Genomic DNA, 26,616 nt, shown 5'->3' on the forward strand with positions numbered 1-26,616 from the left:
AATATCAAGTAACATAACATATAAATCGAATTAGCAATCAAAAGATAAATTTCTCAGTTTGGAGACATGCACATGCTTCTAAGGTGCCACTTATGCAAGGTCAAATCAGGCTTGTGTCATTTCCTGTTCCCATCCACCTGTTTTACGGATTGTTTCCTGTCATTCATTTGAATGTCACTATCTAAAGGCAAAAGGCCCATAAATAAAAATGTGATATTCGTAGGTTTAAAAAAAAAAAAATTGCATGACATAAAACAAAGGGGAGAAAGTACCTATAGGGTTTTTTGTTTTATTCTTTAATGCAGTACATGTGTATCAATAAGCACTATCCTCCTTTACATATTGCTGTTGTGTCCTTGAGTCTGCTTATTAATTCACTATTGCCTCAGGCGTACTGTATGACAGCTTTTCAGCCTATAACGTGTGCTTCAGATGCTGGAACAGCGGTCAGCAGTGCTGAATGGGTGTAACAGTAACAAGGCCTTCATTAATTGACATATAGCATGGAAAGTAAAAGATCTTAAAAACTTCACACTGAGATGGCAGGTGTGTGCAAGAGCAAAACCTGCGTGGGGATGTTAACACGTAGCGGTTAATTTTATGTTTGTTAAATGCAGGTGTCGTGTGTGGGAAGTTTGAGCTTCATGACAGAAGAGAAAGCTTTGTAGTGACTTTTTAATCAGTGTATGTGAAGAGTGGGAGTTTTAAGCATAACTTTTCATTTCGTACTTTGTTGCAAAGATATTTTTATAAGATGTAAATCACGTTCACTTACCTTTTTGAGATCTCAGAGTTAAGAGAGTTCATTTTTCTCTACAGCGCTTGAAGTCCTGACTTATTAACAGATTTTAAAAAAAGTACCATGTTTTTTTCTCCAAAGATAAATAAAAAAAAGAAGAAAGTTATACATCCATGTTTAATTGTAAAAAAAAAAAAAAAAATTAAGCACGAAAGCTTTTCACTTTATTGCTTAAATTGGGGAAAAAATTAAAGTTCTGTCAGCGTTTACTCACCTTAATGTCATTTCTAACTTGTGTGATTTGTTTCTTCTGTGTAACGCTAAAGTTTTGAATTATAGTTTTGTGTGTGGAACAGCTTGAAATTTAGTTGACTGAGAATTTTACCTTGAAAATCTTCTTTGAAAGCCATAGTAACCATTCACTTTCATTGTACAGGGCTCAGCTATAACTCTGATTTGTGAATTTTGCTTCTCAGCTTTAATAATTGGATAACATAGATGAAACTGCAAAAATGACTCCTGATAGTATTTGTAGCATCAGTAAGAAAGGGCTGAAAATTATAAACAAATTAGTGAAGTTTTTCCATCATCTTCCAGCAAAAGTGTTTAGGAATATATGGACTTTCCTATGTAATTAGAATACCTGTATCATATCCAGCTATTATTGCTAGTTTTCTTTTAAAGAAAACACTGGTCAGTAAAACATTTTTAGAAAAATCTGTTGTTGAATGGAACAAATCAACTTGAACATTCAGCTAAATAACTCCAGTTGTGTTTTTCTGAAAGAAAGAAGCTATGCTTTTCTAAAGACATGAGTGTAAGTAAAAGAAGACACAATTTTCATTTTTTGGGTGAAGTATTACTCTAATAATAATGGCAGCGGCTATTTGCACTAAGTGAAAATAGCATATTTTCTTAGCGATAGATGCTATTTACACTAGGTGAAAATAGCAATAGATTTTATTTACACCATATAAAAGTATCAGTTCTTTGCAATAAGAATAAATAGTAATTATATGTTATCTATACATTATATTGTCAGATACTATTTGCACCTCAGTATTTTTGTACATTAACATGATGCAGTAATATCATAGAGTGTAAATGATTATATTTATTAAAATTATTAAATGGATGCTGCCTTATTCGGAGAATAAAAACACTCCCTACACCTTCCCCTAACCCTACCCACTAAACACTTTTAATATTATTAACACTCGTTTGCAGTTTATTTCCATTTTTAGAACATTATTTTCATTTTTACTGAAAATAAATGCGAGCTCGGCAAAAGGCGGATTCGAACGTGCGTTGATCGCGTTAAAAGCCAGGTCTGTGAGCCTTACTCACTACTGCTGCGCTACTGAAGACACTGAATTTAGTGCATCACTTTTTTGAGTGGCCCAACCAGAAATTGGTGGACGGAGCTAGTGTAAATAGCGTTTGCCAACAAGGGACGCTATTTGCACTTAGTGTAAATAGACACTCTGAATAAGAATATCTTAGTGAAGTCAAGAGCTTTAATAAGTCTACAAAACATCTTTGCACTGCTTTTCTCTGCTAAATGTTGGTTTTAGGCCTTGGAAAATATTTCAGACAAGCAGCATTCATCTTTTTCTTAGAGGCTTTTAATGACTGAGATCTTCCCTTGTTGTTGTACGTTCTCATCATTGTGTCCTTAGTGCTGTTCAGTGACTTCCTACATTAATGACACTCAGTTATACCATTGAAATCTGCTCTGAAACGTGTACTGAGTGTATATCTTTTCATTAGTGAGATGTGACACACCATCTGTGATGTTAAGATACCTACTGCCTGTACACCTTGCACAAAGCAATTCATATTTGTGGAACCTTGTGTGATTTTCTGGTAGTATATGAAGCGAAAACAATGTAATGCTTCTTTTATGTGCACAATATAACATTTATAGATTTGTGTAACAGTACATAAGATGAGGGTCTGATTATATTATATATGAAGAATATAAGTGTGGCTATCTATGTTTTTCAGCTTTTGTAACAGCTCCTTTGAATCCAGAAAGCGCAGTGTATACGTGTTGATGTGAAGGTACACAGGGACATTTATCCTCAGCAAACAAGCTCAGATTCCCTTCACTTTACAGAACCAAACAGACTGCTGAAAAGCAGAAAGGAAACGTTCTGTAAAATGTGAATGTATCAATTAGTAAAGTGGCCATGACTGCTGAAAGTTTTGAAACGTGGTGATTTAAGGCCACAGCCAATATACTGTTTGTATAGACTTTTTCAATAGAAAAAGGAATAGACTTAAAAGTAAAGGTCATTTTTTAGACTTTCCAGAATGTCCACGCTACATGAATGGTTAGATTTATGAAAGCCTGCTCTGAATAACCACAAAAAAGTAAATAACATAGGCAAACATTAAATTTAAAGCTTTATTTTGCCCTAATCGTTGACATTAATGTGTGAAAACATGAACTGTACTAGCAGATGGAAAAGCAGTTACGCACGTCATTACCATCAAGGCCATTTAACTGTTTCCCACGTCACATCCTGAGGTGAATCGGGTTGCTTTAGCTATACATCTAATCTGCAGTCAACAACCGCGTTCTCTAACATGTACTTCCAAGAACTCGCTTACATAAACCTGCAGCCAGTTGTTGTGTAAAGTGTAATTGTTTTGCAATCTCCAGTCACGGTCACTCGTCCCTTGATCTACGGCGGACCCTAGCGCAAACGCAAGGACACAGCAAAATAGCAGCTGGAACAGATTCCGTACCCTCTTTCAGAGCTCGTTCTGTGTCAACATAATGACGGCTGTAGTCATAGAGATAACTGTGGCCGAACGCTTTCCTGTGTCAGCTTAAAACATAGCTGAACTGTTTAAATGGCAGACAGACTAATATTTAACCAGAGATTTTCTCTGAGGAGAGCGTGAAAGAGGAAGTGGGGGTTGGCAGCTCGTCGGGACAGAGTAACCGCGGTGTCTGTAATTACCCTGGATATGCCTCCGGGCCGGCCTATCAGAGGGCTTCTTCGGACGCTCGAGTGTGGCACATGGCATGACATTTGATCACTCTGTTATCATGTGTGTTCCTTTTGGGAAAGGTGCTGGCTTAAAAGGGGGATTACTGAGCTGTGCCGGTGTGATAAACACCCTCAGTTTGCTGAATGCCACACACAAGGCCACGACTAACCACTGACCTCATCTCATACTAAAGAAGTATGTGATTTCAACCTAGGATAATGTTTGGCAGGTTAACGCATGCTAATGGGCTCAGAGAACCAGAGATTATTTACTTACCACTGGATATCCTTCACACGCATTACCTTAAAGAGGGTACTCACACTGAAAGTATAAATGTAGGGTAATGTGAGGATTACTCATACCTCATACATCTCAAACACTTCCAGATAATTTGTCCACATATCTCCTTTATTCGCAATAACGAGATATGCTGAGTTTCTAACCTAAGCAACATATACCATTCTGTGGAGACACTCTTGGCATTAGCATTGAAGGCAGATGTTGTGTTGAAACGGAAGCAAAACCAAAGGCAACAAAATCATTGGCAGGGTTAACGCTCTCACGTTTGGAGGCGTTTCACGAAGGCGTCCATGATCGGAAGATGCTCCAGATTCACTACAAATCACATGTGGTTCATTGTAACAATGAAGCTGTTTTTCTCTTCCTATGTTTCAAAAGTAAAAGTCACATAGGCCTGCTGTACTGTAGATACATTAACAGATTGTGCTGTAGTTATTTTCAGAAGCTCACATGCGGCCACCGATTTTTTTCAAATATGAATTTTCAATTTTGTAGGTAAAAAAGACAGAAATCAATTCACAACCAATCAATTACAGGGGTCCCCAGAGAAAAAAATAAATAAATAAAAAAATTAACATAATGTAACTTAAGATATTAATTAAATATATCTAGCACTTTTACTATTTTTAACCAAATTTGATATTAATACTGTTTCATTCTGCTTTCAGTAGTCACAAATTTACTCATGGTTATTTTATTACATTGAAATCTTTAGTTATCAACATTCACACATACATTTTAAATATTCTAGCTGAGACCCTGGCGTGAGTTTATTAAGACAACTGTTATTTTAGAATGAATCGCCTATTTCCATGCCAACATGTCAAGCTTGTCATGTGACACACCATTGCCACGATAACTCTGTATGACTAATGTATCATTTTTTTATTTCGCTTTTCCTTTTCATTCAAAATTTTCACAAACTTGTTAACTAAATCGTAAAATATCTGATATCCTGAGTCTCAAATACATGTAAGTAAATGTATTTTGTTGTTTAAACACCTTTATAATGATCATGTTAGTTGATCTATAACAGGCGATGGACACCTCCATGTTAGTTTGCGCCGCAATGCTGAGAATGAGTTGCCAGTTTTATATCAAATTCTGTGACCGGGGTAGAATTCACAAAATTCGATGGGTCACAGAATTTGGTGTTACACTGGAATTACAACACATAAGTTCATCCACTTTTCCCAAAAGATATGAAAGTAAGTGGAAGGTGAGCTGGGAGAAGAATAAAGAAACTTCATAGTTAAAGGATTAGTTTATTTCTGAATAAAAATTTCTTGATAATTTACTCACCCCCATGTCATCCAAGATGTTCATGACTTTCTTTCTTCAGTCGAAAAGAAATTAAGGTTTTTGAGGAAAACATTCCAGGATTCTTCTCCATAGTGGACTTAAGTGGGGTTCAACAGGTTGAAGGTGCATATTGCCTTTTCAGTGCAGCTTCAAAGGGCTCTACACGATCACAGACGAGGAATAAGGGTCTTATCTAGCGAAACGATCGGTAATTAAAAATAAAATAAAAAAAAATTTATATACTTTTTAACCACAAATGCTTGTCTTGCACTGCTCTGCGATGCGCCACACATTAGGTTGAAAGGTCTAATTTTCTCCTCCAACTTCAAAATCGTTAATATCGTTGTTTTACCTTGTTTTTGGAAAGGGCGTTTGGCTTAATCTTTGCACGTTCGCTTTGTAGACACTGGATCGGTACTTCCACCTACGTCACACAACATGATTACGTCATGCATGCGGTTCACAGAGCTAGTGCAAGACGAGCATTTGTGGTTAAAAAGTATATAAATTTTTATTTTTCTAAGAAAATGACAGATCGTTTCGCTAGATAAGACCTTATTCCTCGTCTGGGATCGTGTAGAGCAGTGGTTCTCAACCACATTCCTGGAGGCCCACCAACACTGCACATTTTGCATGTCTCCTTTGTCTGACACACCCATTTTAGATCTTTGAGTCACTACTAATGAGCTGATAACCCTAATCAGGTGTGTTTAATTAAGGAGACATGCAAAATGTGCAGTGTTGTTGGGCCTCCAGGAATGTGGTTGAGAAACACTGGTGTAGAGCGCTTTGAAGCTGCACTGAAACTGCAATTTGGACCTTCAACCCGGTGAACCCCACTGAAGTCCTCTATATGGAGAAGAATCCTGGAATGTTTTCCTCAAAAACCTTAAATTCTTTTTGACTGAAGAAAGAAAGACACGAACATCTTGGATGATATGGGGATGAGGAAATTATAAGGAAATTTTAATTCAGAAGTGAACTAATCCTTTAACTGCACAATGTGTATCTGATGTGAACAAAACAAGTTGTTAAATAATGTTTGAAAGGATTATTTTTGTCGCTTCCATCGACATAAGTGTGTATTTTACAAACTGTACACGTGAGATGAACAAACACGATCAACAGTCTAAAGTTTTTTGTGTTTTGTAGAGGTTTATACATCTTACATGATGGGGTATAAAAAAAATTGTAGTTAACTTAATACAAAATATTTTTAATATTTTTAATAATTAGCTGCCTTTTAAATTTTTCTCTTTTTGTAAATCACCTTGAAAAGCAACCTTTAACAGTGCTGCAGCATATAAAAATAAAGTTTATTACTGTTATTATTATAATCATATTTCAGGGTGCTGGGCATCGAGGTAGTTAAGTAGTTTAAAAAGTTTTTATTTTCTTTGGCCATTTGTTATTTTGCCTCTGGTGCCCCCTCAAAAAAAAAAAAAGTTGCATGACGCCCCTGGTTATCTTAATTGTTTAAAATTATGTGGCTCCTAATTAACACATGCAAATGAATCCTAATTGCTCTTATTAATGGGCCGTGCTCTTATCAATTCATTTATCATAGTTTTCTCTTAATTGTGAAAAAAGGCTAAAATGTGTTTGATTGATGCTTGTATCATGAATATATAGCAAGCATTTGTGGAGTCTGACATTATGATAAAGAAAGGACAGATGTGTGTGCAAAGGTTTCAAAGGAAAAATGCATTCATGCTCCAAGTTTGATCACTTTCAGCCTAGCGAATGTGGTTTGTGCACTCTGTCAGTGCTAATTGCAGTTTAGTGAACAGTGACAAAGTTTCTCTCTCTTGCAGGATTTGGTGACAAATGTGTCACCTCGAATCGTGCGTGGGACCACCTCAGGTCACATTTTCGGTCCTGGCCAGGGCTCGTTCCTCAACATCGAGCTCATTAGTGAAAAAACAGCCGCCTACTGGTGCAAGAGCGTGACTGAACTCAAAGCCGACTTCCCCAAAAATGTGAGTTCGCTTTCAGCTTCTCTTGTCTTTATCTCTTATTTCTCTTTCTTCTTTACTCTTATTCCTGAAGAAGTTTTTTCATAATGTGATTCATTACTTTGTTTCTTACTTTTTGAGACTGGGGAGCCTGTCAGTGTTTTATCAACAGCCATAATTCTCTATAATAGAGGTGCCATCTTTTTCCCTTGTTTTCTGTCCCTCAGTAATTCGAGTCGCTTTTGCTCTGTGCATGTTAACTGCTTCATGAGTAATTGTGTAATAGAATCTCACTAATAGAAGATTTTCCAAGGCCTTCATTCTCTTCTTCTCCCTCCTCACAGTCGCTCCGCAGGCAGATGACAATAGCTTTTTGTAGTGTTCTTTTCATCGCAATCAGCCATCTCTTTTCTCTCTAATCATTTGCAACGAGACAGCCCGTTTGAGCACAAAATAACTTCCTCAACTTTTGTTGTCTGCCTGCTTCACTCAAGGGTGAGATTAATTTTGAATTACAGGGTGTAATTATGAGGCACAACGTCACTTTTCACACTAACCCCTTGGATCCCTCCTTCACACAGATGTTTCAGACTGGCTTTTACCTCGCTGTCTACATAGAAAGCTATCTTCTTAGGCAACATCCAAACCTAAATTGAACTTAATATAATGCCCTGTTAAAGTAGTAACTGCACACTGCTCAAATTAGTGTTTTTTTTTTTTTTTTTTTAGAGTTTGATATTAACATGTTAAGATTACTGCAGAATAACCTAGTAAACAAAAATACATAGCAAAATAGCATCTAGCGCTATTTGCACTTAGTGTAAATAGCATCTATTGCTATTTGCACTTAGTTCAAATAGCTGCTGCCATTGATCACATATTTTTCATTATTGAATGAAATATCATGTAACCTGTATGATTGTTTGATTTGCCGACATTTGCCGTAACTATGAGATTCAGACTTGCAAAAAGCTTTCACATCCTTGTTGTTACAACTTACACTTGAGCACCACTTGACGGCTGCAACATTATTTGGAAACACTCAAAATACTAGTGGCAGAGGCTTCAGCAGTATTGTGTAATAATTCTGTTTAATAATTCATATAACTGACTATATTGACAGATTGATATCTGACAGAGCGCATTTAGGCCACGCCCACACCGGGGGGGGGGGGGGGGGGGGGGGAAGCTGCCTCCTTGTCATTTCTGACTTATAACAAAAAACAGAACAATGCCTTAAAGCTGCTGTGTGACAAGGTGTACAGCAAACAAGCTAAAAAACCCAGAACTAAGTTTTTATAAGCTACCGAACCATAAAAGCCAGCCTTTAAGGAGACAAAAGTGGATACAGGCAATAAGATGTGAAGCATCAGCAGGAAGAATGGGTAAATTTTGGGATCCTGACACTCAGTATGCCTCAGTAAGCCTACGTGTGCAGTAAACATTTTGTCACTGTTAAGTCAAATATCCAAATGTCAGTTTTATATATTATATTTCCTGTCGCTGATTACGTTACCCTCCAGTGGGCGTAGTTCTCATAGTAATATGACATGTCGCGCTCTGTCTCAATCGCCTGTATCTACTTTTTAGTCCTTAAACGCTCGTTTTTTGGGTCGACAGCTTATAAAAACTTCTGGGGTTTTGGTTCTGGGTTTTTTTTAGCTTGTTTTCTGTACACCTTGTCACATAGCAGCTTTTAGACATTGTTCTGTTTTTTGTTATAAGTCAGAAATGACAAGGAGGCAGCCTCAAGCAATACAAAGTCAATGGAGACGGTTGGATTGTTTTCCCCCCCGGTGGGCGTGGTTTTCAGATTATGACTCGTGTTGCTCTTTTTCTATTGTTAATGTCTTAATAATGCAAGATTTATCTGAAAATAAATTAGGGACATACAATACAATTTAATGTATGTAGCTAGCACAAAGTTATACAACTAACATCTAATGTATGACTAAGGCCACATCCACACGAAGCCAGAGCTTTCCCTATCCGATCTTTTTTTTTTTCTCGTTCTAAAAAAAATTATGTAAACACAGCGTCGTCTCCAGCAATATCTGCGTACACACGAAACCACTGAAACCGACTCAAAATGATGTAGTATACATGCCAGACCAGTATGTGGCGCTGTAATTCTGCCACAGAGATACACTAAAAATGAAGAAGAAAACTTGGAGCATGTGCATAAACCTTGTGCGCTGTATACAAACTTTAGTAAAGCCTGGTAATAAATTAGTAAAGCTCAGTAGCTTTTGCAGCACGAGCACAGGCATGTAGTCCGCCGTTGTTGTTGTTGCTGTTACGTGACATAGCGGTGTCTGACTAGGTTCGAGACGTGGGGTGATGACATTGTTTCACAAAATATACGGGCTGACTGTACACACAAAAACGCAAGGGTGTCGTTTTCAGATTTATCCACTCTGGGACCTGGTTTCAAAAAATACCGGATTCAGGCTCCCAAAACACCAGATCTGTCTGGACGAAACGCCGATACGATACAAAAATTTTTATGTATACAGCTAAACACGTCTCCACGTGGCCGGGCTCTAAAAAAGCATAGCATTTGACATTATTATGTTGCTAGGCTAACAACATAGGACTCTGGTAAACACTACAATACTTACAATATCGTACTGTTTATGTTTCACCTTAAGGAGTTATTTATACTTGAAACACTAAAGAATATTTTTGTTGGCATAATCAAGTTGATTCAGTCATATTAAAATAATATTAACCACATGAATCATTCTTTTTACAGTGTGGGTAAATTATTCAGTTTTTTTTTTACACTGAATTACTTTGTAAATTAAATGTACGTTTATTAAAGGTCAACACTTCTCTCACTTCACCTTGTACGTCATCTTGGATTTGTGTTTTCGCTTCTCGCCACAGTGCATCCCAAGTTTGCCTTCTCCACAAAGAATATTTTAGAATTTGGCCAAAAAAAGGGCATCTTAGGATGAATCAATATTAAAATGCCTAAATTTAGCAATGCTCCCTTAAAATGTTTTCTCTGTAGGCAGCACACATATCCAGAGAGATAAACATAATATGCACACACACTGAATTGTTTAGTAAGACTCTTATTGATAATGCTCATTGATTTTGGGCAGGTTTCAGCTATTCAACATGCCCATTATCTCCATTTACTATTTACAATTTCCATTTTTCCCCAACGCTCCTCGCCACCACGTCGTGACCTGCGCAAGCCAGCAACGAACACACTCTAGGGAACATTGAAGTGTGTGTTCGGCGGAGCTCATCACAGCATGTGACTGGTTTGTGGTCAGGGGTGATGGGCACATGCCGCTGGATGAAATGAATACTTGGAGAAGCATAATGAATAACAAAACCACCGCAATAATGTCAAATTATACCGGCTCACATATTTCAGCCTCACAAACACACTCTCTCTGAGCCTGCGAGGCTCGCGAGAGTTCTGTAACTGAAGAATAGATGTGGCTCGTAGAAAAAGATGCGACCCCGCCCCCTTCTTTTTTTTTTAATTTCCTCATATCATCGCGTGATTGACAGTTTCCACAGCAATGGGGGTCCCTAGAGGGCCAGTGTTGCCAGTGTTGGCGGACGGGCTTGGTTACCTCAGCGCAGTGTTATTAAAGCGATAACAGGGTGATTCCTGTGCTTCTCAGAGACGTGGCCTGTCTTGCTCACTCTCTCTCTTTCATTTTTTCTGTCTGATTAGAAAGGGGTAGAGTATGGAAGCTTATTTTTGCCACAGAATAAAAAAATTAAAAAGGTAATTTCGAGTTTTTCTCTCAATTCTTGGCTTTTTTTCTCAAAATTCTTAGAATTGCAAGATATAAACTCAGAATTGCAAGATATAAACTCTCAAAATTCTGAGAAGAAAAGTCCGAACTGTGAGATATATACACACAATTGCAAGAAAAAAGTCAGAATTGTGACAAGCTTCCACAGTAGAACAATGCCCTGCATGCACATTCACAGATTTATTTCATCTCAGTTTCTGCTAAATGCAAGATAGCAAAAAGAGCCGACTTGATGTTATATTGCAGATATACTGTACATGTAGACAGAGACCCGGCCCTCATTTATCCTCCTGACACCAATAAAACATTGACGCTGCTTTTCTAGCCGTGGTCAGTATGTGCGGTTGAGCAGAGCTCCCAGGGGTGAGCGGATGAGAGGAGGTGGGGTTAAAGCCGCTACAGGTCCCCCAGGTCCCGGCGAGATCCAGGATGGATGGACTCATAAACTTCAACACATGCTTTGGCCGCCAAGCGTTCCTCCCAGCACCCTCTGTGCCGATTTGTTTCCCTTAAAAGCGCCCAGCGAGGAGGAGACACGTGGCGTATATCTCTTCGCTTTATGGTGCGATTACAGTGTCTCCGCATACAGCGAGAGTAATACAGCTAAATCCTGCCTTGCCACAGAGGAGCTGAATAATGCCGTCAGCGTGATGTTTTTATTGTTTTAATAATACGTGCGTGCCACTGGGCATCTACAAATGCACTGAATTATAAAGCAGCACAGTTTAAGGCGGGGTAATAGCTTTTGCTGGGAGCTGGGCTGTTAAAAAATGAAATAAATAAATGCGGATTAGAAAAAGTGGTGGATTTTGTGCAAGCGCATCAGGTGAAATCACACTTCATCAGTCATTTTCATTCCCCCTAAGGTTTTTTTTTTTTTTCTCTTCCTCACACTCTTTTCTTCTCTGTCTAGATTATCATTGCCAGTATTATGTGCGGTTATAACCAAGCTGACTGGACTGAGCTGGCAAAGATGGCTGAGGTAAGCCGCCATTCTCTATGTTTGTCAAGTTTGCTCTGTTTGCTCCTTACACATCTCCCAACTTCAGAGAGTAATCAGGCTTATTGGAAGCATGAAAAGTAAATGTAACATGAATCCGTAAAATTAGTTAATGTTCTAAAGATCTTGTTCCTCAAGATATCCATTTCATTTACATGTTTGAAAATCTGTTATTGTGAAGGTTTTTTTTTTTTTCTTTTTTCGCTTAGTGTATCGCAAAAAAGAAGCATTTGTTTATCACACGCACTCTCAACACAGTGACAAACTCAGTCGCATCCATATTCATAGTGTAAAGCCTCATTGGTTCTGTGGAAAGAGGCTTTTACATTAAATTTGCATTAGATACTGTATCATTGGATTTCAGCCTTTTGGGTGACAGAAGCCAACTGTGCTCACAAACTGTGAATGAGAAGTTGTAAAACTTTATAAAATGTATGTTTGCCGTAGCTGGAACAAACCCACTTCCTCTATCATAACCACACTGACCCTGACAGACTAAGTGTGCTTTTCTTCATCTAGTGGCTAAACACAGGCTTGACTTAAAGAGATAGTTCAAGCAAATATGAACATTTGTCATCATTTACTCACTCACTTAATCTTGGCATTTCTTGCTTCTGTGGAACACACAAAGGGAAATGTTGAAGAATGTGCTTGGCAGTCTTTTCCATACAATAAAAATGAATGAGAATCTAGGCTGTCAAGCTCCAAAATTACAAAAAAAAGCACCATATACATTTCATAAAAGTGGTCCATACAACAATATATAAGGATATATGATATGATATGATATGATATGATATGATATGATATGATTCAGTGTCACATGGTCCTTCAGAAATCATTCTAACATGCTGATTTGCTGCTCAAGAAACATTTCTTATTATTACCAATGTTGAAAACAGTTGTGCTGCTTAATGTTTTTGTAGAAACAATGATATATCATGATACATGTCTTTTTACTGTCACTTTTGATGAATATAGTGCATTCTTTCGAAAAAAAAATCGGACACTAGACTAGACTAGACTAGAATATATGGTAACATTTTACAATAAGGTTCCATTAGGTAACATTAGATAATTAATGCATTGTATTTAATTAATTAATTAATTAATGCAACTGACAATGTGAAATTTGTTACAAAATTTCTTCTTCTTTTTTTTAATGGCAGTTAGAAGAAATACAGCTGTTCATTGTTAGTTCATGGTGACCATGGTCCATTAAAGGATTAGTTCACTTTCAAATGAAAATTAGCCCAAGCTTACTCACCCTCCAGCCATCCTAGGTGTATGAATTCCTTTTTTCTGATGAACACAATCAGAGAAATATTAATAAATATCCTGACGTATCCGAGCTTTATAATGGCAGTGAACAGGGTTCACGAGTGTGAGCTGAAGAAAGTGCTTCCATCCTCATCCATCCATCATAAACATACTCCACATGGTTCCGGGGGGTTAATAAAGGCCTTCTGAAGAGAATCGATGTGTTTGTGTAAAAAAAAAAAAAATCATATTTAACAAGTTATGAAGTAAAATATCTAGCTTCTGCTAGACCGCCTTCCATTTTCAACGTACGAAGAAAGTTTAAAACTCTTGCAGTTCAAAACGCTTACGCTACGTCCTATTAAACTTACGGAAAAAGTGTAACTGACGCGACTCCAGTTTACACTTTCTTCGTAACTTGAATATGGAAGGCGGTCTGACGAAAGCTAGATATTTTACTTCATAACTTGTTAAATATGGAATTTTTTTTTTTTTTACACAAATGTATCGCTTCGCTTCAAAAGGACTTTATTAACCCCCCGGAGCCGTGTGGAGTACGTTTATGATGGATGGATGAGGATGGAAGCACTTTCTTCAGCTCATACTCATGAACCTGTTCACTGCCATTATAAAGCTCAGATACATCAGGATGTTTACTGATATTTCTCCCATCGTGTTCATCAAAAAGAAGAAAGTCATATACACCTAGGATGGCTTGAGGGTGAGTAAAGCTTGGGCTAATTTTCATTTGAAAGTGAACTAATCCTTTAAGTAATATTAACAGATACAACTTTTAATTTTACTAATGTGTTGTTAGTAAATGTTGAAAATAACATTAACTAAGATTTATAAATGTTTTTCAAATATTTTTCATTGTTAGTTAATGTTTAATCATTTAATCATGTAGTTAACTAATGTTTACAAAAGCAACCATATTGTAAAGTGTTAAGGCCTTTCACACCAAGAACGATAACTATAAAGATAACGATAAAGATATAGTTCTAAAAATTGTTCTAAATATAAAAGAAAAGCAGAGTCCACACCACAACTATAACAATAACAGCACAGAGAAACAATATCTTTGGACTCACTTTCAGAACAATTTTTTTCCAGCTGATGAATGATAAAAACATTGACAGCCAATCAGAATTCAAAATTGCATGCTATTTGCCTTGTTTCATTCACCGCTGTCTGCAACTTTATTTGAACAGCAACATCCAGTTTAGATCCACTAGTATTGGTTTATGATACTAGTAACTACTTTATGATACTTTATAGCATTTTTGTCTTAACTTTTATAGAAAAATAATAAAGGCTTCAAATAGGATGAATAAATGATAAACCTTTTTGAGTGAACTATCCCTTTAAGCCTAACATGTTTTGACAATCTGTGTCCTAGCAAGGCAAGAGTGAAGCAAAAACATGGAACCTCTTCCTAAAATTCACACAAACAATGGAGTTTCTTGTTTGATATATACCTGAGGGTTTCTGCAGACTGACATTATTGCAGCCGATGTATGTGTGTGTCCTCAGAGGCGTTATAATTCCCACTGGAGCTGTTTCGTTCTGTATGTAAACAACAAGTGCTGATTTGGACAGGACCCTGCCATCACTAACACTTACTGCTGCTGGTGTTCTAATTGAGGTGTCGTACGCTCTCGTACCTTCCAGTTTAACTCTTCGACGCCCTCACACACACACACGCACGCACAAATGCACTCAACGATCCCACACACGTGCATTTACATTGAGAAACCCAGGAGAAGATTTGGCTCGTGCAGCGAGGAGGCTGCCGTGACGGTGAGCTTTAAGACGAATAAGGAAGACGTTTGTGAGGGAGTTTAGTGGGAAGTTTCATGTACAATCATGTAAGTCATTCTCTACTGTTGTATCATTATGACAATCTTCTTCCTCCTCAACATGCCTGTGATATAATACACATTACAAAACAACCCACACTTTGGCCCTGTTTACACATAGTATTAAGATCTGTGTACTGAATGTGATGTAATAAAAATACAGAATACCTAAATATAACGATACAAAACTTATTTCTTTTATAAAATACTGTACCTAAAAGGCAAAAGACTCCAATGAACCAATTATTTTAATTGAATCAGGAATATACAGTGCGACCAGTGTTGTCTGATTCCCAAAATGAATGTCTCTTAAAGAGTTCGCTGATCTCTTATGTTCGCTGATCAATGTTTACATGCGAATAAAAGCCTGAATTAAGTCTGTTCATCATAACAAGCAATCGATTCTCTTCAGAAAATTTGGATTAAACCATTCGATTCATATGGATTAGTTTTCCGATCTCTTTATGAAGTTTTTGAAGCGTCAAAGTGGTAGTTACAAAGGCAGGCAATGCAAGGAAATCTGACAGAATTCTGTCATCAAAAATATCTTAATTTGTGTTCTGAAAATGAACGAAAGGGAACAGGTTTGGAACAACATGAGGGTGAGTAATTAATGACAGAATTTTCATTTTGGGGTGAACTAACCCTTGAAGAATGCTTTTCAATGAATCAAAAACAGCGCAGCCAGTGTAGTCTCAATGCCGAAACAAATGTCTCTTATGAACCAGTTCTTTGAATTAAAAGCCATGACAGTAAAGACTTTTACATTGTTAAAAAAAAAAAAGAAAAGATAAATGCTGTTCCTTTGAACTTCCTGTTTTCTAATGTTTTCATCATTGATAAAAATAAGAAATGTTTCTTGAGCAGCAAATCAGCATATTAGAATGATTTCTGAAGGATCATGTGACACTGAAGACTGGAATAATGATGCTGAAAATTCAGCTTTGCCATCACAGGAATAAATTACATTTTAAAATATTTTCAAATCAATTAAAATGAATAAAACTCTTACCGACCCTAAACTTTTGAACGGTAGTGTACGATACTTGCTACATCAGTGTATTACTTTGTGTCATTGGACCATCTGGACTGACCGCTTGAGACCACCAGAAACTGATCTTAATACTGGGAGTAAAAGGGATATTTTACTCTGATTTTCACTGTACTTGGGCTGTTTGGATTTTGGATCCGGATTTTGATGCGTCATGCTTGCCTTTACTAAACACACTGTGCTTTTATGAAACTTTCAAAGACACAGAAGATATGAGAGCGGCCTTTCTGTGGTGATGAAGCCTCACATATTCTTGCTTTAGCTAAGAGAAGAGTCCGAGAAATTTCTTAATGCCGATCATTAATTCATTCATTAAAGAAGTGTACTGTGTTAAAGGGCCCAACAGAATTGTCTATCAAAGGTGCCTTGAAGTAGCTATGAGCTGGATTGGGCCGGACAGCGTGGCTTTGATCACACTGGAGTGGTTAGTTCTTGTCAAAGTTAGTGTCAGGTCTGATCAGTGTTTGTGTTGAGGCCTCTGGCTGTCTAATGGAGCGTATCCAGACATCCTCCACTCACTCTGTCTCACTCACTCACACACACAAACAAAATTTTTCAGAGTCCTGCAGGTCCTCAAAGCCTGGTCCATATGTGAAGACTGAAATCATCTGGGCTTACAAATGGAAACCTACTATAGATGCAAGTACTTATCTTCGTCTCAACGAGTGCAGCAGTTGGCTTTTGTTTTCCGTTCAAGTGGGCAGCTTTGATGTGATGTACTTTTTACTATTTCTGGATAATAGAAATCAGCTTTGAAGTTTTCTGTTGTATGTGGTACACAAAAGCTCTTTCTCATTACACACAGGTGATGCTCTTGTTTTCCCCCATGCCATTGTTAGGATTCACAAATAGAATTACTTGAAATCTGTCCAAGGATGCCATCTTTCCTACAAGTCGCAGGTGGAAAATGCAGAAAGGGGCCGTTGAATGTTAAGGTGTATTGTGTGCAAATATCATCTGTCCTTGGTTGCGAATCTCCTTGTTGAGTCCGCCAGCCTCTGGAAACACAGAACGGCACAAGAACTGTTCATCAGGGGCTTTATAAATTTGGTTTCTGTGGCCATGCAGCTGCATACAAATCTAAGATCACCACGAGCAACGGCAAGCATCAGCTGGAGTGGCGAAGAGCTCGTCACTATTGGGCTCAGGAGCGGTGGAAATGCATTCTCTGATTAATCACTCACTCTTCACCATCTGGCAGTCTGACAAACGGATCTCGGACTGACGTGAGAATCTGAATCTGACTGAGAGGGCGACTCACATTCCCAACCTTCCACGCATGCATATTGCCAGCTGAAAAGTTTGATGGAGGAGGAATAAGAATAGTGTAGGGCTGTTTTTTCATGGTTCAGGTTAGTTTTTCCCTTCAGGGAAGTTATAACACATTCACACATATTTATATATAAATTTATACTGTGTGTGTATCTGTATTATATCACCCTCTCATATATATATATATATATATGTACAGTCAAACCAAAATTTATTCAGACACCTTGAACATTTCATTCATTAATACAGTTTATTCACTATAGTTTAAAAAATGGTAATAAAATATGACAAGATCTCAGAGTTAAACTGTGTCAGAAAAAAATAATCTTAATTATGTCAGATAACACTTAAGCAAAACATGGTCAGGTCAAAGTGTCTGAATAATTTTTGGTTCCAATTTTTTATCAATTTTATTGGTAGTCCACTGTATGAATAATTTTTGGGTATAATATGTCACAGTTTACTTTATTTTGCTATCCTCACATAAATGAACTATAGGGTCCTGCACCCACTAGTAAAAAAATTTAAAAAATTATATCTAGTGTCTGAATAATTTTTGGTTTGACTGTATATACATATATATATATATATATATATATATATATATATATACGTACACACACACACACAGACACATATTGCATTAATACAAATGCAAGGATGCATTAAATTGATCAAAAAGGACAGTAAAGATATTAATAATGCTACAAAAGATTTCTGTTTCATATAAATGCTGTATTTATCAGAGTCCTGAAAAAAAAAATCACTGTTTCCACAAAAATATTAAACAGTTATATTAAACTGTTTTCAACATTGATAAACAAATGTTTCTTCAGCACAAAATCAGCATATTAGAATGATTTCTGAAGGATCATGAAAATTCAACATTAAAAAAAAATAATAAAAAATTGTAACGGTAGTGTATATATGTTATGTATATGGTGCTTTTTATGTAATTTTGAGTAATTTTTTTTTTTTTTTTATACATATTATTATTCAAAATTCTTATCGCTCAACATCAGTACTGACCCCAGTAATGTTCATGTAGATGCAGGAAGGGAACAGCCACTGAAAAATTCCAGCATTGACTGGAAACCCTTACCAGAGAAGTGTGTTATTGCAGTACGGACCAACATCATATTATTCTCCATCATTTGTGGAATGAAATGTTCACAAAGCAGATGTCCTCATATTTTTAGCCATATAATATATTATGCAGCTTATATCAGCACACCTTGGAGTAGATTTGCACAGTTCTGTCTCCTGCCTGCCTTGTCTGTCATTTTGTGTTTCTCAAACCCAGCCAAATCGCTCACTCGCTCTCATTTACTATCCCTCTCTCTCTCTCTTTCTTTTTTCTCTCCTCTCTAATGGCTGTCAGGCTTTAGGAAAGCCATGGCTGTGTGTCTGAAGCAGCAGGTTTGTAGGGTGTGTAGTGGAGAAATCGTTCTGGCTCTCCCCATTTCGGTGTGGTTCAGAACGGCCGCCAGAGCGTAATTGCCTGTTGAATGCTTTCCCACTTCCAGCACCCTCGCTCACTCACCCGCTCCCCATCCACCTGTGCTGCCTTTTTTCTGCTTCCCTTTTTTTTAAGACGACTCTGTGGCAGCTTTGACATGTCAAAGAGTTCTTCTGGGTCTATTTTAAGAACACCATTTTATGCTTTTTGAATGCTGGGAAGTGCTCAAGGTGTTTTTTTCTTTTTGTTATAGATTTGTCTCTTTTTCTTTGTGCAGCTTCTGGGAGGCTCCTGCTGTTTTACATACAGTGGCCCCAAAAAGTATTTGGACACTTTAGTATATTAAAAATATATTTATTTCATTGGAAAGCTTTTTTTGATAAGGAAGTGCTTTTTATGTCTTATATATATATATATATATATATATATATATATATATATATATATATATATATATATATATATATATATACATATATATATATATATAATCACTTTAAAATAGAAAAAAAAAAAAAAATTGAAACATTTTGCTAGAGTTGTGCTGTCCTGTAAAATAAATGTCATCTGAACATTCATACACTGTATGCCATTTGTGACCTGTTTATGAAGTATTGAAGGTCTGTTATAACATGTATAATGTGTCTTGATTGATTGGATTGCACTTACATATACACTTGGCCACATAAATGCAAAATGGATATAAATTCCATCTAATATTCATGAGCTATATGGAAATATAGCAAATCTCTCTTCACACACTGTGGCAATTAGTGTTTGAGTTTCATGATTGCTTCATCCATGTGTCTTATTCACATTTACGCTGGGCCGAGTCTCATCCTGTAAGTGTCTTAAACCACCTCCCGAGCTTGTTTGAGTGGTCGGATTGCTATGATTCTCAAATGCATCTTGGAAGGGCATTTACAACTGGTCTTGTCATGGTGAAATACTAATCCGATCTGTAGAAATCCATTAAGCAACCTTGTTTGTTTTGCATGAGATTGTGTCATATTTCAGCTTTGGTTTTGCTTGTCTGTAAATGTAATTTTGCAGTGCAATGATTCTTGCATTTATTTCATTAGTGTTTTCCTTCATTCTTTTGTGTTCAACAGGACTCTAAAGCTGATGCTCTGGAGCTAAACCTGTCCTGTCCTCATGGCATGGGAGAGAGAGGTATGGGACTGGCCTGTGGACAGGTAAGACAGCACTGCTGAAAAAAAACAGCCTCATTTCAAAAATGAAAATTCTGTTTTTATTAACACCTTTATGTTGTTCCAAACCCGTGTGATTTTCTTTCCTCTGCTTATATATGATGTTTATATATGATATCTTTGTGTAATTGAAACAGAAATTTTAAGTCATTATTCTCTAAATATTGAAATATGATGCCTGCCATAGATCTCTTTCATGATAAAAGTCAGAGCATCCTGTTTGTGAATGAATGCTTCAGATTTTTAAAATTAATCAGTTGATCTTAGGACTGCACAATTTGGGATAATACTATAATTTTGAAACACACACACACGTTATGTTCCCATTTGCCTGTGTTCCCTTTGCTTGTTTGTTTCCATGGTTCCTGATTAGTACACACCTGTTTCTGTTCCAGTTAATTAGTTCACTCTGTGTATAAATAGCCCTCATTTTCTGTTCATCCCTGTCCGTTCTCATGTCTGTGTTAAGTTGGCTGTGTTTATCTTGTTCTTCTGCATTTATCCAGTGCTCCAGCGTTTCTCTTATTTTCTTTATATTGCCTTCCCAGTGATGGTCTTCAAGGGACATTTGCAGAGTTTGTGGAGTAGGGCTGGTGAGTTGCGATTCTCCATTCACTGTGTACTCTGCTGAGGAAGACATCACCAGCCCCACTCTAGACTCAGACGGGCATACTGCCCGAGCCCACCACAGACCCCGAGCCCGTGCCCGCCACGGAGCCTGAGCCCGAGCTAATGCTAAAGGCCATCTACGTCACGGAGCCTGCGTACAAGGTGGAGTCTGACCAGGTGCGTGAGCCAGCTACATTGTCCGATCCACTGGCTTCGTCTCCATTCACAGAGCCCGTCACTCCACCTCAGCCTGTCGACCAGTCACCTTGGTTCCTCCCTCGGCTCCACATGGGACCGTCATCCTCGCTCGTCCCTTCGGCTCCATCTTGGTCAGTCATTGTTCTGCCTATGCCATGGACTTTTGAGCCTTCAGCTGTGCTTTGTCCCTCCACCCCTTTTGGCTATGTCGGGCTCCGTCTTCCCACAACTCTGCCTTGGTCTTCAGTCCCACCAGCTCTGCCTCAGTCCTCTGGCACCCAGGCTTCACCTTTGATGCTCATCGCTGCATCTCCACCTCTGCCTCCAGGACCATCGGTGTTGCTAGGTCTTTCTGTCTCCTCGTCTCCTACTCTCCTTGCTCCAACCCTGGTGGTTAGACTTCTGACTACACCCTGGCTCCTTCCACCATCGGTTCCGCCGTAGGCCTTCGACTTGGTGGCTCATTAGGTCACCTGTTTGCTCCTTCCTTCATTGCCTCCCTAGCTCCTCCCTCCTTCATCACCACCGTGGTCCCTCTATCAGCTCCTCCCAGTTTCTGCCTGTCTCCAAATTCTCGTCCTTCTCCAGAGCCCCCGCCTTCTCTCCTCTGTTGGACTTTATTTAGTTAGTGGTAGTTATATAGTAGTTATTTGGTAAGATGCGCCTTACAGGGGGTATTATGTCAGGAGTATGTTTGGTTCATTGTGTTTTGTTTTGGTTTTGTTAAGTTCCCATTTGCCTGTGTTCCCTTTGCTTGTTTGTTTCCATGGTTCCTAATTAGTACACACCTGTTTCTGTTCCAGTTAACTAGTTCACTCTATACATAGCCCTCATTTTCTGTTTATCCCTGTCCATTTTCATGTCTATTTTAAGTTGGTTGTGTGTATCTTGTTCTCCTGCATTTATCTAGTGCTCCAGCGTTTCTGTTTTTTTTTTTTTTTATATATATTGCCTTACCAGTGATATTTGCAGAGTTTGTGGAGTGGGTGCTGGTGAGTTGCGGTTCTCCATTCACCATCTACTCTGCTGAGGAAGACATCACCAGCCCCACTCCAGACTCAGACTGGCATACCGGCCGAGCTCGCGCCCGCCACAGAGCCTGAGCCCAAGCTAATGCTGAAGGCCATCTGCATCATGGAGCCTGCATACAAGATGGAGTCTGACCAGGTGCGTAAGCCAGCTACATAATCCAATCCCCTGGCTCCGCCTCCATTCAGTGAGCCTGTCACTCCACCTCAGCCTGTTGACCAGTTGGCTCCACCTTAGCTCCTCCCTCCCTCGGCTCCACCTTGGACCGTCATCCTCCCTCGTCCCTTCGGCTGCACCTTGGTCAGTCATTGCTCTGCCTACACCATGGACTTTCAGGCCTTCAGCTGTGCTTCGCCCCTCTACCCCTTTGGCTCCATCGGGCTCCGCCTTCCCATGGCTCTGCCTTGGTCTTTAGTCCCACTGGCTGCACCTCAGTCCTCTGGCACCCAGGCTTCACCTCGGATGCTCGTCACTGCATCTCCACCTCGGCCTCCAGGACCATCTGTGTTGCTAGGTCTCTCTGTCTCCTCGTCTCCTACTCTCCTTGCTCCACCGCTGGTGGTCAGACTTCTGACTACACCCTGGCTCCTCCCACCATCGGTTCCACCGTGGGCCTTCGTCCTGGTGGCTCTTTAGGCCACCTGTATGCTCCTTCCATCATTGCCTCCCTAGCTCCACCCTCTGTCATCGCCGTTGTGGTGCCTCTATCAGCTCCTCCCAGTTTCTGTCTATCTCCAACTTCTCGTCCTCCTCCAGAGCCCCTGCCTTCTCTCCTATGTTGTACTTTATTTAGTTGGCGCAAGGACTTGCCCTACAAGAGGGGGTGTTATGTCAGGTGTATGTTTGGTTCATTGTGTTTTGGTTTGGTTCTGTTAAGTTTCCTTTTTGCCTGTGTTCCCTTTGCTGGTTTGTTTTCATGGGTCCTAATTTGTATTAATTAGTTCACTCTGTGTATGAATAGCCCTCATTTTCTGTTCATTCCTGTCCATTCTATGTTAAGTTGGTCGTGTGTATCTTATTCCCCCACGTTTATACAGTGCTCCTGCGTTTCTGTTATTTTGTTTATATTGTTAAATAAAGAGACTGGTGCATTAGATCCTGCCTCTCAACTCTCCTTGCTGCAGCCACCTGAGAATGACACTAAGCCATATCACAATATTAATTTTCTTATGATTAGTCTTTCTGCTGTAGTTGATCTGGTTCATAAATCTGGCCTGAATGATTAGTTCATGAATCGAAATGATAAAGTTCTTGCACTGTAAAAAAATATTTTTCAAAGATGTAAATAAAACAAAGATTATTGGAGTACGTTTTACAAGAAAATACTATTTCAAACTTTCTACCTCAGCATTTCTAACAAGTAACACATGTTACTTGGCATTTCTTTGTAATTATTTGTGAAATTTACTAGCAATTTCTGAGTGAAAAAAATGTTTCCTACACCATTTTTTTTTTTTTTTTTTCAGTGTGGACTCTGATTAGTGGTTAAATGGTCAATGAGGGTCCGTGAATAACAAATTTAAGTTTGTTCCTCACACAAATCATTTGATTTGGTATACAGTAGATGATTCATTGGAACCACTTTTATGGTGCTTTTGCATCTTGTTTGAGGTTTAAAAGCTTCATTTTTCCATTAAATTAAACTGCATGAACATAAAAGAGCACAGAATTTCACCTTTCATGTTCAAAGAAAGCAATAAAAGACATTGCTTTCTTGAGCTTTTACCAACGTCTCCTGCACGAACATTGGTGAGGTGACAGGAAATCACAGGCAGACGCGACGGAAGGTGAATCTGGAAATGGCACAAGTTAGACTTAAATTCGGGTTACCCGCATAAGAGCCAATTCGCATTGGTGACGGAGCATGTGCGTGCCACATCTCCGCTCCCAAGCTATGTGTTTTTTAGCAGGGAGATCCTATAAGCCTCACAAGACATTCAAATGCAGAAGAAAAGGACAGAGCGGGTCATAAGGAGGCATCTAATGGCACCCCATTCCTTTCCATCTCCCTTCAGCTTCGTTATGGTTGTGAGGGGAGCAGGAGCTTTTTCCCCCCTCAAACAGGACACAAAGCCATTGTGCTCCTGCAGAGGCTCTAAACGAGCCCTGCGCTACCTCTCACACACACACACACACACACACACACACATATGAAGCTAATCACAGCCTGCTGCCTCCTGGCAGCTAACCTCTGTGTGAACTAACGCAAGGCAATATCATTTAATCACACTGTTTGCCACACGCTCTCTCATGCTCTCTCTATCGCTGGCTTTCTCCGTCTGTCTGTCTCTCTCTGTCTTTGCTTCGTATTTATTTTTCCCTGTCTTGATCACCCTCTTCGCTCCCCCCAACCCTTCCTGTATGTTTCTGTCTCTCCCGCTTCTACTGTGGGGAACAGGGGGAGGTCTCGTTGATTGTATGAGAATAAGTGGGAAATTGTGCACCGGTACAAAAATGTATGATTGCAGCCCCATACTGTTGGGTATTTAATCAGGGAGCGTGGCCCTCTCTTTGAACCCTGGAGCGTATGGCACACTGGGCTAATGCAGCTCTATCTGGACACAGCACTGTCGGAGGGGAAACTCATTTACATTTTACAAAGACAGAAATCAACTCACAAAGATGTAAATATGCTAATGTTAAACAGTTTCTCTCTCCTAGCGCGGATGCTGGAGAACTTCAGGAATCTTAAGCGATGCATTGTTTCGGTTCAGGCGTAGCTGGAATTCTCTTTATCTGAACTACATATTGTTCTGTACTAGAGTCTGTTTATGATTAATGGCAAATGTTTGCGCTACAGTTTATTGTGGTTGTGATATGTTTATCACTGATTCTTCATAGGACAATATTATTATATTATATTATATTATATTATATTATATTATATTATATTATATTATATTATTAATCTTTTAATATGATTATCCTGACAGAAGGAAGTCATAAAGTTTACACGGACAGATGGATGGATGGATGGATAGATAGATAGATACATACATACATACATACACACGTAGATAGATAGATAGATAGATAGATAGATAGATAGATTTTTTTTGTGTCTGACAGTGTTAACACTGTGTTATTATTAATCCAAAATAATTCTTTTGATACACATACTTCTATTTCTTCAGTTTTGTAGCATGTTTTGTCTCAGTGCTCAAGAATCAGTGATATGACAATCACCACAGCATCCGGAGCTGAAGGAGCTGTCAGTGGTGCTGAAAACAGTCATACTACAATCTGCAGGACAAAGTACTTTCCCTCCCTGCTTGATTTATATTTATAGATCCTCCTTACATGTGATATCGTCTGCGGTGGACAAGATATTGCACCCGTGCCTTACTTTATACTGCCTGTGCTGTGTTTCAGATGTGTTCGAGTCCTGAGCTCCATATATTACCACCGTAACATATTCATTGATCTTCCACTGCACCTTCAGTCATACCATGTGTGTTTGCCCATGTTTTAGAGTCCGGCCAGGTGTGTGTGCGTGCAGTGAGTGATCCCGGGCTCAGATTCAATGCCCTTTCTGTGAGATTGATGCGTCTCATAAGTGTCCCGATCCTCACCGGGACCGGTTCTTCCCGGATTTCGAGGAAAAGGGTTACAGACACGTCTAGCCAGAGGTGCCTCTCTTCCTGCATTCAAAGCACCAGCGAAGCGCGAGCCCTGAGCTCGGAGCCTTGAAAGCCAAGCTTACAAACACTTGTCAGCCAGAGGCCTTTAATAAGCTGTCATAGGCCTTCCCAGTGCCGCTGAGCTCCCCTCTGTGAGGACATTAAGTTCTTACAAGCAGCATCTGTTTCAGGGCCAGGCACCTGCCTCTGGCCCTAGCGCTCCGCTAATGCTTTTCTACCTTCCCTTGACCATGCTCCCTGCTGTTAGCCACTATGTTTTAGCCTCGCCACCAGTGACCTATGCACAGATGGACACGCACACACACTTGTGCTTGCAGACATCTGCTGGCCAGCCTCCATTATGCTTCTGGAAATTTTAATGTGCTCTCAATCTCTTCTGTGAGCCCGAAGGTGCTGCTTTTTTCTCCTCGCTCAAGCATTTCATTCCTCGGGGCGCTCGGGTCCCTGGCGCCACCGTCCCTGATCACCCCGTCTCCACTGATAGCTTGCACAGTTCTCTTTTCCTTCTCTTTTGGGTTTTTCTGTCTCCTCTCTGTAGACCGTAGAACATTCTGGTTGCTACCCTCTGACAAGATTTAGTGTGTGTGTGTGTTTGTGTGCATGTATGTGTGTGTGGTTTGCCAGCCTTGTTATAAATGCTTGCTGCCCACATCCCTCCCACGGCCCATACTGGTGGCTATTTTCCTCCAATGCACCACATATCATCCCCTCATGTTCCTCGGCACAAAAAGAAACTTGTTCAGATTAGGGCTGCACAATATATCGAAATAAAATCGCTATCGTGATATGGCTTGGTGCAGACTGAGATTTAATTAAATAAATATATGCGCTACTGACAGAGATGGTCTTTTTATTGGGTAATACCAGGGTCTGTGACTCCACCATTGGAGAAAGCATAACGGCCAACTTGCCGTTGATATCCAATCACATTACAGCCTTGACG

At 39.1% G+C, this 26,616-nt stretch overlaps 1 protein-coding gene across 2 annotated transcripts in view; it reads left to right on the forward strand.

Annotated features, from left to right (window-relative positions):
• The window catches only part of LOC127524791 (dihydropyrimidine dehydrogenase [NADP(+)]), a 132,525-nt gene that overhangs the window by 71,759 nt on the left and 34,150 nt on the right, over positions 1-26,616 (forward strand). For both annotated transcript variants that reach the window (XM_051916693.1, XM_051916702.1), the window contains exons 14-16: positions 7,159-7,323; positions 11,998-12,066; positions 20,098-20,181. In XM_051916693.1, coding sequence (XP_051772653.1) covers positions 7,159-7,323; positions 11,998-12,066; positions 20,098-20,181 — 318 coding nt within the window. The remainder of the gene's footprint in view (positions 1-7,158; positions 7,324-11,997; positions 12,067-20,097; positions 20,182-26,616) is intronic.

The sequence above is a fragment of the Ctenopharyngodon idella genome, chromosome 2 (genome assembly GCF_019924925.1).
Source record: "Ctenopharyngodon idella isolate HZGC_01 chromosome 2, HZGC01, whole genome shotgun sequence".
Lineage (NCBI taxonomy): Eukaryota > Metazoa > Chordata > Actinopteri > Cypriniformes > Xenocyprididae > Ctenopharyngodon > Ctenopharyngodon idella.